Source organism: Squalius cephalus (genome assembly GCF_949319135.1).
Source record: "Squalius cephalus genome assembly, chromosome: 5".
In the NCBI taxonomy this organism is placed as follows: Eukaryota; Metazoa; Chordata; class Actinopteri; order Cypriniformes; family Leuciscidae; genus Squalius; species Squalius cephalus.
In genome coordinates, this window is record NC_137126.1 from 38,232,453 (window position 1) to 38,245,059 (window position 12,607).

The window sequence follows — 12,607 nt, forward strand, 5'->3', positions numbered from 1 at the left end:
CATATTGCCACATGAATAAAACTAAAACTAATATAGACCTCAAAAACAACTAAGGCACTGCCTACAAGTGCAGTGCCACTTAAAATGGTGTACACTCTGGGTAAATACTGTTCAGAAATAAAGGGGACAAAATAATCCCAGAAGATGCTTTTTAAGTGTCATTCTATTTAAGGATTCTTCAAAATAATACTGCGAAAAAGTTCAAATGCCTCAAAAACAACAAAACAGTCTCTTTTATTTAAAAAAAAAAAAAAAAAAGCTTAAAATAAGAATAGGATTAAAACCTAAACTAGAAATACAGTTTGATATTTTCTCTTTCTTTTCTCTTCAGTGAAAAGGCACAAACAGGGAGCGGCCACAAACCTGCAGCAGTGAGAAACTATAACTAAAGGAACTATCAACAGGGATCTCACTCACACTCACATACATACACACACACACACACACACTTTTTGCTCTTGTGGGCTGCCGGTATTGGCAGAGTGGTTGATGGGGAGCAGGTAGCCATGATCTTAGGCATGTGTTTTAATCTATACTGTAGTTGTTTTATTAGAAAGGCACATGGATACAATGTTATAGCAATAGCTGGGCTATTGCACCATCACAATGGCACTGTGCAGTTTGATATCAACTCTACTGATCTGAATTACAGTCTTGGCACACTGACATGTCTCTCTGGAGTGCTTTCGGAGTTTATCAGAACACTAGAAAAAAACAATTCCTACTGAAATCCCGGTTTTACGGAACAAAAACCCTTTAGTTCGGTTATTCAGCTTATTCAGCAAACTGTTACTGTTTTCCAATATAAAAAGCTACATCTAGGTCAAAACACAAAGCAAAAAAATATCATTATTTTATCATCCCTTATCATAATGCAGTAACCCAAACAACACTCCTGAATTAAAGGGATTTTTGAATTGTGCAGCATTATTCTATATTTGGCATTATTTTCTCTTGGAGTGGTGAATTGTTGGTACTGTAGTTCCTCTGCAGGCATGACGCAAAAGGCAGGCTGAAGCTCCCCCTGTTGGCTGACTGTAGTACATTTACATGCACTCGAACTCGTCGATTCGCTGTTTGGTGTTTCCGGAGCGGATCTGACGAAGCGTCTTGTATTTGTCGCGTCCTGCTCGTACGTTCTCTGCGTGGATCATGTCGTTCTGGGTCTTCTTGGTGTCATCGCGAGCGTTAGCAAGCTCAGAAGTAAGAGCCTGTGGAAAAAAGAAAACCATTTTTTCAAAAGTTTTCACTTGAAAGGACATTTACTCTGCTTAAGCCTTCATTGCATGCAGTCCACTTTTTACTCTAGTCAAAAAGTGCAGCTTGGACATTTTTCAAGATGACTCCTTTTGTGCTCCTCACAAACGACAAACAAGGTTGGAATGACATGAGGGAGAGTAAATGATAAAAGAAGTGTGAACTATCCATTTAAATAGTGTTTGTGAATTAGTTCTCTCACCAGCAGGTGTTTCTGCACGCGTTCGTTCTTCTCAGCCTCCGTCATGCGCTCCTCCTCACTCCTGTCTTTATAAGCTGCTGCGGAGGTGAGTTCGGCGGAGGCCTCTGCACTGCTGTCATCCTCATCGTTGTCGTTTTCGCTGTGCACTGGCTCTTGGACATGGGTTGATATGACTTTGTTCTTCAGCTCCTCTTTAGTCTTCTCCAGGTCCTCCTGTACCTGAGCGGCCTGGTTAAGACACAGCACTACATTAACTCACAAAATTCAAACCATGAATTTATTTAGGAAATTAGATCAAATAATTATCAATTATATACAGAAAGCGATCAAAGAACGCCCCGCCCCCATTACAATCGCTGAAGCTGTAAAACTCCCATTATGTAATCAATTATGCTGTTACACTGCACTACGAAGCTCCTACTGTATTTACATCGTGTTTGCATTATTTATGGTGAAAGCATTCGTGAGAGTGCAGAAATCCCATTGCAATGATGATATCACTGCATTCACGCGATTAACAGACTGTCATCTGCTCAATGCTCATCGATGCAACCTTTCATGTGATGGGAGTAGATCTAAATATAATGCTATAATCAACACTTCACGATTCGGTAATCTCGACAGCTGTAATAGTAAAAACGTATAGTAAAAGTATTCAAGAGGGTTCCACATGTAATACTGATTTAATATGCAAAAATGTCAGCCAATCACAGCAGTGGGCGTTTACACTGAAGTCTCACAGCAGACACGCCCCTTCAAACAGAGCGTTTTAAAACAGAGGGCTAATCATGACCCCTTTAATTTTTGTCCTAACATCAATGACTGTTAGTAATTTTCTGGATGGATGGACAGTAAGCGCACCGCTGTAAGGCGACTGCTGACAATTAACCATGTTTACCTTCAGTTGCCACTCTGATGCTTCTTCCTCTTTCTTCTTTTTGGCATCTTCAAGCAAGGAGATCTTAGAGGTCAACTCTGCCAGTTCAGTGGCCTGTACACACACACACATACATATATATATTCTCAGGCCCTGTTTACACTAGAACATTTTCGTTTTAACAGGGCGTTTTAAAATGAAAACGATCCTTGTCCATACTACACAACTGAAAACCATTCATGTGCACTGGGCATGCGCGTGTACAAGTGTTGTCGATTGCTCTAATAATAGCTTGCCTCTTGCGCAAGTAGGCAGCTGCAGTATTATAAAATGCACAATGGCTGCTAAAAAGCACAACAAATTCAGCAAAGCTTGTAGTACCGTCTCCATGTTATTGTTTACACGGCAGGTCTGTTATTGTCGTCTTCCGGTAGCGTAATGGTCATATGATAGGGGCTTGATGAATCAGGGAAGCATACGCAATGATCCAGAAGACCTAAACAGTGAGCAAATGTGGGCAGCCAAAGCTTCGACTGCTAAAACGAAGCTTTTTCAAAAGTCTACGTTTTTGAGGGTCGAAAACTCCAGAGTAGTGTGGACGTCAGCCGTAACCGTAGGAAAAGTTATGCGTTTTAAAACGAAAAAGCACTAGTGTAAACAGGTCCTCAGAGTTGCATGGGAACAGATATAACTGTGGGTGTCCTGCACTCTGTGGTTGGATGAAGTTTGGTTCTCATGGAAACTTCAGAATTGTAGTTTGGTTACTGTGGTTACAACTGTAACCGACTGCATGGGTTGTGTAGGTGATATTGTGAGGTTGTCATGGTGACTAGAATTGTGCTGCCATGGTGGCTGGCAGTGTGTAGCTTGGTTGACACGGTAACTGACCAGATGCTCCTGGTTCTTCATCTGACTCTCAGATTGCTGCAGCAGAGTGGTTTTGGCCTCCTCTGCCAGACGGCGCTCTCGTTCCAGGCGCTCGGCCTCCTCCTGAGCGCATTTACGCTCCTGATCCAACTCCAGCGCCCTGCGGGTCTGCTCCTCCAGCTCTACACACACACACAATAATGAGGGATTAATAATCTTTAATGAATAAATGAAAGATTAGAAACAGCAAATTTCACCCCATCTCACCATGCTGAGCTTTTTTCGTCTGTTCCTCTATCACTTTCAGTCTCTCCATCAGCTCTTCTTTTTCTTTTTCAATCTTTTCTTTCTCCTTTTCAGCCTGCTCTCTCTTCTTACGTTCATCTTCCAACAAGGCCCTGCAACATTAGTGTGTGTGTGAGAGAGAGAGAGAGAGAGAGAGAGAGAGAGAGAGAGAGAGAGAGAGAGAGAGAGAGAGAGAGAGAGAGAGAGAGAGAGAGAGAGAGAGAGAGAGAGAGAGAGAGAGAGAGAAACACAAACAGACAGATGCATAAGAAGAGGAATGTGTCCTTCCTGTCATTGTGAACAATGAACTAATCAAAGAATCATTGGTAACCAAACAGTTGACGGTAGCCATTGACTTCCATAGTAAGAAAAAAAAAATACTATGGAAGTCAATGGCTACCGTCAACTGTCTGGTTACCAACATTCTTCTAAATATCTTCTTTTGTGTTCAACATAAGAAAGAAACTCATACAGGTTTGTAACAACATGACATTTTCATTTTTGTGTGAACTATGCCTTTAAAAGGCTGTCAGGGATTTATGTTGTTTTTTCTTATTTATGTTTATTTATTTATTCATTCATTCATTCATTTACTTTTTATTATTACTAGTCTAAGCAAATGCTATGGAACACCCTTTAATTTATAATAAAAGTGCAATAAAAACAGTAAAAAAAAACTAAATAAATAGTTTGTGAACAAGGGATTTGTGTTAATTTAGTCAATCAAGTCAATATTGTTCAACAAGAAAATAAATGTCTAAACATTTTAATAAAAAAAAAAAAAGACTTAATTCAGTCTAGAATGACACAGAGTTTATGAATCAATCAGTTGAATCAATGATCCAGGTACTTATAATAGGAAAAAGCACATTAACTGGTTGCCACCTATTGGTGTAATGATGTAACATACAGAGAGAGTCGCTGAATGAATCAGTGGACACATCTGAAATTCTATCGTTGAGCAGAATCAAAATATTTGAGTCACTGGACAGAATCCAAATCACCACTGAAATGATCACAATCCAGATCAAAATCATAGCCTCTGTCTCTCCTTTTTCCTCTCACCTTTCCATCTTCTTGTGGTTTTTCTCCTCCTTGGCCTGTGCCTTCATCTGCTGGACCTCGATGGTGTCAGGTTTACGGCGTCTCATATAAAGCTCATGGTTCCCCATGCACAGAGCCAGAATCCTCTTATTAATGCGTAAACGCTGGGCATAGAACACAAAGTCCTGTGGGGAAAAAGAGAAAACATTATATACCTACTTCCTATGTCTTAAAATGCAGCATACATAAAAAGCTCCCCAAGTTTAGGAACAGAGCCAAAGAAAGCCAGGGGAGGGATGGATCAGGAGCTACGGGAAATACTGAAGAATGAAATAAAAAGTAGACACGTCGACATCTAATCTCTTATTTGCGTCCGTGATTGTGTAACAGAGAAACGTGCAGCTTCAATGGAAAGTCTTTGGTGTATACTGTGATTTCACCATCCTCAAATCTCTCATGAAACATTACAACACTTCACTGCTTTGCAGCAACAGCGCTGATATTGTCTAAACCCTATTTGCAGATAAATTGGACAAACTGTGATAAATCAGACAGCAGGAAAATCATGTTTGACATACCGGGGCTTTTTTATCAATGGGTTTGATGACAAACTTCTTATCATTGAAAGAAATGTTCCTGATCTCACTCCAGGGGAAACCAATTTTAGGTGTCATCCTGGAAAGAGAAAAGAGGTGAGTCAGTTTCTTGGCACAGTAATACATATCACTTTCCATAAATAGGGTACAAGATGCCAGACACTTTTTTTTGTTTGTTTGTTCTTTTTTCTTTTTTTAAACAAATGGTCAGTGAAAGCAAGCAATGGATGTCAAGCTCATGAGGACAAAGTAAACATTATGCGGCTCATTTTATTCGTTATCGATGTCCATGTTAATAAAATGTGGAAAATATCTAATACAATGCAATTTAAAACTGTAACTTGTGTGATTTTGTAATAAGCATTAAAATGAAACATTATAATATATTTTTTTTAATTATTGGTGGTGGTTTAGGAGATTCCCCCTTTATATGTAAAGCGCTTTGAGTACCCAGAAAAGCACTATATAAAATATAACAAATTATTAATTAATAATTAAATTATATGTTTACAATTAAATCATTGACACTACTGTTCAAAGTTTTGGGGTAACTTTACAATAAGGTCTCATTTGTTAACATTAACTAACATGAACTAACAATGAGCAATACATTTATTACAGTATTAATCTTTGTTAATGTTAGTTAAAAAATGAAGCCGTTTATTATTTGTTTATGTCAGTTCACAGCGCATTCATGTTGAATACAACTTATTTTAATAATGTATTAATAAATGTAAAAATTAACGGTGACTAAGATTAATAAATGCTGTGGAGATATTGTTCATTCTTAGTTCATGTTAGCTAAAGTAATTAACTAATGCTAACTAATGAAACCTTATTGTAAAGTGTTAATGATTTTTGAAGGTCTGCATGATTAAAAATACATTGTGAAATATTACAATTTAAAATAACTATGTTCTATTTGAATATATTTTAAAACGTAACTTATTCCTGTGATCAAAGCTGAATTTTCAGCATCATTACTTCAGTCTTCAGTGTCACATTATCCTTCAGAAATCATTATAAGCAGCTGATTTGATGCTTAAGAAACATTTATTATTATCCATGTATAAAATTATTGTTCTGCTTAAAATAGACAAATTAAATAAATTCAAATAACTCTTACTTTTGATCAATTTAATGCATTCTCTTGTGAATAAAAGTATTCATTTCTTCAGAAAAACTACCCCAAACTTTTACATACATATTTTCTGCAGCATTTATTTTAATACAATTTGTTACAACATAATATGTGACCCTGGATCACAAAACCTGTCACATGTCGCACGGGTATATTTGTGGCAATAGCCAACAATACATTGTACGGGTCAAAATCATGGATTTTTCTTTTATAGGCATGTCAGAAAGCATGCCAAAAATCATTAGGATATTAAGTAAAGATCGTGTTCCATGAAGATATTTTGTAAATTTCCTACCGTAAATATATAAAACATTTATTTTTGTGAGTGAATGCAGCACAATCACGAACATAAATGGTCAACTTTAAAGGCGATTTTCTCAATGTTTAGATTTTTCTGCACCCTCAGATTCCAAATTTTAAAATAGTTGTATCTCGGCCAAATATTGTCCTATCCTAACAAACCGTACATCAATGGAAAGCTTATTTATTCAGCTTTCAGACGATGTATAAATCTCAATTTTAGAAAATGTACTCCTGTGACTGGTTTTGTGGTCCAGGGTCACATATGTCTTTACTGTCTTTAATTTCTTTAAAAAACTAATTCTTACTAAACATTTATATTCCAGTGCATTTTTTTTACCAAATATATTTTTGACACGTTTCAAAGCCATTCATTTGTTTATGCATGTTAAATGTATCAGTACTTGTCAGTCTGCTCGTAGATGTTGAGTCCCAGGGCGTCCACGCCCAGCCACAGCTCTGATCCTTTCTTATTCTTAATACTGAAGTAATTCACACCGTACATCTCCAGATCCTGAGCTATCTTCAGATACTCCATCATCGAGTCCTCTCTGAAACACACGCACAGATACACATTATCACTCTGTCTGGTGTGTGTGAGATTGACAGGGTCACTGCAGTCAGCGATAAAACAGAAAAAAAAAAGCAAGAGTGCATTCCATTGGCTGTACCTCAACATGCCCTTGTGCTCCTCGTGCCAGACCTGAATTCTTTCCTCCCATTGCTCCTTATTCAGCTTGTGCTGTTCCAGAACTCTGTAGAGAAAAGATTACACACACATGCTCACATTTACATGTTCTTAACATGTTCTTTGGCTGATACTTTCTAACCAAAACATTAAGTACTGAGTGATATACCTGATCAGGTTATACGCCATATTGAAGTACAGTCTTTACATTGGCTGGCACACACTGTATAAAGGTCCTAGATTTTCACAACTCACAACTTTAAAAAGCTGAGTTTTTGTCAGCTGAAAGGTTGTTTTTTTTTGCAACAGCTGAACAATCGGATTGTTGTTAAACAACAGTACAATACATCGAACGCACTGTACTCTATCCTTCACAGCATTGTTTTCATTCCTGTCAAAAATTAAATATGACACTACTCTGAATATGTCTATTGCTTCAAGGCTTCATCTTTCTTGATTCTTTCAAGACTATGGCCATTTTTTAAATACATTTTCTCACAGAAAAACTTTTATCACTGTAAAGTGACGTCACTGACAAAAGTTATCCGTGCACAATGAAACTAATAATAAACAATTAATTGTCAGCTATCTTCATTACAGATTTTAGTTATTGCAGCCCTAGTACAAATAAGTTATTATTACATCACTCTTGGTGCATTTTAATATATTGGTGAATAAAAGTTTAAAATATTTCATAGCAATATTGCACTATTTAGTTAGTAAATGAGATCTGTTGAATGTGTCTTTAAGATTTCATTCATTTATTGACTATGTGACTGACAGGTTTTGAAATTTGAAAACACCCATTATACAGAATGCTTGAAGATTAAAGTCTTTCATTTTAATATTCTTAATATTTTCATTTTACTTGACTACACTGACACTATTGAATGAGAACTGAACTGAGCTGGATGAAGACATCACTGTTTTCTCCAGAGCTGCTTTATAGCGGGATCGAACATTTTATAATTGATGAACAGTTATTGAACAATGATGTCTATTGCCATTTGTAAATATTCTACAGTTCATCATACTGTCAATATAATACAGTTCAGAGCTTTGATTCATTTTATTAAATAATTTCATGCTTAGTGATGCTTTGGAGAAACACTCATACACCTCATAAGAAAACAGATGAGAATACACATTCTGTCAATCATCTGTGCTTCGCCACTCTGGTCAAGCACCAGTCGCCACTGGTACAAAAATATCTGTGTATACACACCTCTGTGGGAGCAGTTTCTCACTGGACAGGTATCCAGGAGTGTGAAGATCTTTGTTGTAGTCAGCGTATTTGGCCTGCACTGCATAAGACGCCAGCAACACTGCAGTCTCCGGGGGGCAGTAGATATCATCGTTCAGGATCCCCTCTTTCACCTTAAACAAACCAACAACGGGAATGAATGCTTTAATGTTGGCCTATACTGCAAGTAGATCTGCCGGTACAATTCCTTCACTGACAACCAGATTGAGCAATATCACACTATCACTTTACAAGACCGAGCATTCATTTCCATCCACTCTAATTGACATGCATTCTGTGTCATATGTTTAACCTTCCCTAGACAGTACAGATATGTATAGAGACATGCATGCACACACACACACCTGAAGGAAGAAGAGTCTTTGAGTCGCCTCTTGAATCAGCTCCTCAGAAACGTCTTCAGGGTAAAACTTTCCTCTGAATTTAAACAGCAAAGGACTCTCCTTGCGGACATCTTGAGCTGTAACCTAGACAACAAGGAATAAACAAGAATCACTTTTGGTCTAACAGTCATTTAATAAAATTCAGGTGGAATAATGACACTTTCTTTGATACACACGGTGTAAAATGATTGAGATATGCATTACTAAGAAAACTGGAATTCTGAAAGGCTGACAACTGCAGGTTTCACTCGAAAGTAATCAGCGAAATTGACAGCAACATTACTGATGAAAGTGTTAGTTGACTTTTTTTGTCAATGATAATGAAGATGAGAATTTAACTTTTTGTTTTAAAATTAAAATGTAATTAAATTTTAAAGCATGCATTTGTGAATAACAATGGTCTTTAGCCGTATCTAAAACACTGAAGATTTCCAAAAGATGAAGAATTCACAACACATTAACATCCTTCAGTAAGCCTATTATATACTGCATTTTAAAAGCTAATGGAAACAGCAAGGACACATGTTGTAATTTGTTAATGTTGATAAATGTTGAAGATGGTTAAACATTTTTTTGGAAAGTTTGGCCTGTTACACTGACACATTTTCAAAATGTATGCACATTATGATCAACCTAAATGTTATTTTTGTTGACTAAACTTAAAATCAAATCAGAGTAAAATTAACAAATGAAAATGACAAAGAAATCCGGACATTTTTATGAGAAAAACAAAATACATGACAAAAAATATATAGATGTATAAAATGAACCCTGGTGTACACTAAAAAGCAGCTATATGCATAAACACATACCTTCTTGTTGAGTTTAAGCCAGGTGGAAAAGCCTTTGGTGTCCTGGTATTGCAGTCCAAAAAACCACACCTCCCTTAATCCAATGGTTTTCACAACCTATAAAACAGACGCATTAAATTAATGAATGAGGCATTTATATAGTGCTTTTCATATGTACTCCTGTACAACCAAAGCACTTTACAATCATGTCGGGGTCTCTCCTCAACCACGACCAGTGTGCAGCATCCACATGGATGATGCGACGGCAGCCACAGAACAATGGCGCCAGTGCGCTCACCACACACCAGCTATAAGTGGAGAGGAGAGGGAGTGATAGAGCCAATTCAATGGATGGAGATTATTAGGAGGCCATGATTGGTAAGTTGCCATTGGAGGGAATCTGGCCAGGACACCGGGGTTATACCCCTACTCTTTACGAGAAGTGCCATGGGATTTTTAATGACCAGAGAGAGTCAGGACCTCGGTTTAACGTCTCATCCGAAGGACGGTGCTCTTTGACAGTATAGTGTCCCCATCACTCTACTGGGGCGTTAGGACCTACACAGACCACAGGGTGAGCGCCCCCTGCTGGCCTCACTAACACCTCTTCCAGCAGCAACCTAGTTTTTTCAAGAGGTCTCCCATCCAGGTACTGACCAGGCTCAACGCTGCTTAGCTTCAGTGGGCAATAGAATAAAATAAATAAAATAGCATTTTCGACAACCATAGTATGTGCAAGTTAATAGGATGTGGAAAAGAGAAGACCGGTTTATCTTGCTTTCTGTAATAGAAAGACCTGAAAAAGGCTACATTCACATTGTCAGTTTTTGGGATTGACAACCGCATTTTCTTACAGGTGTGAGTCTCGAAATGTCCCATTCAAACAGCATCTTGCAGTAGCATCTCGAATACTGTCTGTATGAACATGTAACGGGAATAAAGCCTGCATTCTCTCGCCATTAACCATAGCGACAATGACCTAAGTAATATCAAAGATAGTGACGTCCTTAAACTGAAAAGTCTTTTCACTTTTGCAATTTCATACGTCAAATCTTCATTGTCTGAAAGCAGCTTTTATATCAGGCTGGAGAGTGAAGCATTTGAATTGAGCTTAGAACACAAAACTGGCGGGAGCAGAAGTGACTGGATCTAAAACTTTCAGATGACACACAGCTCATTTCTCCGTCTCTGTAAGTTACAGAAAGCAAAACCACATATGAAAACCAGCAACACACAGTAGAAACGTTTGTGCAGCACAGAGTGGCTCTCTTGCACAGTTCACACGGCGCAGGTTTCACGAGAATGTGGTAGTGAGTATTGAAACCTTAAGGGTGGGAGTTCAATTATAAAATGCAGTTGTCATGTAAATGACTGAACTGTGTGTGAACAACCATATTCAGGACTCAAATACAGGACTGTCAACTGTATTCTGCTGATGAGTGAATGTGGCTAAAGAGCCTCAAATTCCCCTTCATGGACATCGAAAGAGGGGAAAAACAGCAGGGGCAGGACGATATTTTTAATATTCAATTTAGTTGAACAAATTTTTTTGACTATTTGCTGAAAATAAGGTAAGATTGTGTGTGTGTGTGTGTGGGGGGGGGGGGGGGACACTAGTTTCAATGAACTAGTTTCACAATCCTTAAAGTTGTCATGAAATACTTTGTTTGCACACATTACTAGTCTTGTGGTGAACAGTCTGCTTCCGTTAAGAGATGTAGAGGAGGTGCGCTGTAATAAAACCGTTTCACTTGTAAAGTAAAGTTGGTTGCAACTTCCAATTCACATGGAGTTAAACTTTAATAACGTATCAGATTTAACCTTCAGTAAGAACCACCAGCACCTCCAGGAGGCAAAATGTTCAGGAGGCCAAATAATCACTGCCATGTGTATTAAGCTTTAAAGCAGGAGTTAGATGCTCAAGAGATGCTATGAATGTGATGACATATGCAGAAAAGACACAGTTATTTCCGGTCAAGAGGGTGTGTGAGACAGAGCAATGGAAAATATGAGGTGCTGGCTTACTACTGGACCGATCAAACTGTATTGTGTCTGAAAAGTATGCGAGTTAAACAGAAAGAGAATGAGAGATGACAGTGATGAGTAAATGTGGAGAAAGAGAAAATAATGGAGGAGGCAGCTGTGTATATATATGATTTGCAAACAAAAAATGACACTTCTTTCTATCCCTTTTGAATATAAAGTCATGCTGTCTGCACTGCTGGATGGTTAGTAGCGGAAAGTTGGATACACATTCACTTGTATTAAAAACAACCACACACTAAAGTACCACATAGACTAGGGATTTTTTTTTATATATACTAATAATTCTGCAAATATTCTGCAAAGTAGACGTAATTCTACAGTAAAAGCTTAATCTCAATTTCTTATCAGTGTTCTGACTGACCGATAAGCTGTTGCTTTCAACACTCATTCACTTTTTGGATAAAATGGCGATTTTGGTGACATAATAATGTAAATACACACAATAAAAGTATTAATTCCTTTAAATGAAAAACCTTACTGACCCCAAACTTTTGAATGGCAGCATACAGTCAGCCTTAAGAGAATGTAAACAGATGGGACAAATTATTAGATGTATGTAAAAATATTGAATTAAATACTTGGCCGAACACTAAAATGTAATTGAGAAACAAAAACAAAAAATTGAAATACACTTGAAGGCCATTGCTGTAATTTTTATTTATCGGTTTAATTTATATTCTTTTTTTTTCAACATTTAATTAAATGTAAAAAAATATTTTTTTTTTTTTTTGTGCTGTGGCATGAAAGATGATTTTCAGTGGTACTGTATTGACTTCTAAAGATTTGTTATGTCACCTAAATCCTTTTAATCCCAAACCCTCTGCTCAAACTGAAGACTAAATCCTGCTAAAAAACGAGTTAAACGA

General features: G+C 37.4%; 1 protein-coding gene across 1 annotated transcript in view; it reads right to left on the reverse strand.

The window, feature by feature from the left end:
• Nucleotides 1-12,607, reverse strand: part of msna (moesin a) — a 24,131-nt gene continuing 11,524 nt past the window's right edge. The window contains exons 3-14 of the mRNA XM_079870498.1: nucleotides 9,717-9,812; nucleotides 8,866-8,988; nucleotides 8,483-8,634; nucleotides 7,241-7,324; nucleotides 6,974-7,120; nucleotides 5,111-5,207; nucleotides 4,554-4,717; nucleotides 3,471-3,601; nucleotides 3,225-3,385; nucleotides 2,358-2,450; nucleotides 1,460-1,687; nucleotides 1-1,211 (exon numbers count right to left, since the gene is read on the reverse strand). Of these exons, the coding sequence (XP_079726624.1) occupies nucleotides 1,047-1,211; nucleotides 1,460-1,687; nucleotides 2,358-2,450; nucleotides 3,225-3,385; nucleotides 3,471-3,601; nucleotides 4,554-4,717; nucleotides 5,111-5,207; nucleotides 6,974-7,120; nucleotides 7,241-7,324; nucleotides 8,483-8,634; nucleotides 8,866-8,988; nucleotides 9,717-9,812 (1,641 nt within the window). The 3' untranslated portion in view covers nucleotides 1-1,046. The remainder of the gene's footprint in view (nucleotides 1,212-1,459; nucleotides 1,688-2,357; nucleotides 2,451-3,224; nucleotides 3,386-3,470; nucleotides 3,602-4,553; nucleotides 4,718-5,110; nucleotides 5,208-6,973; nucleotides 7,121-7,240; nucleotides 7,325-8,482; nucleotides 8,635-8,865; nucleotides 8,989-9,716; nucleotides 9,813-12,607) is intronic.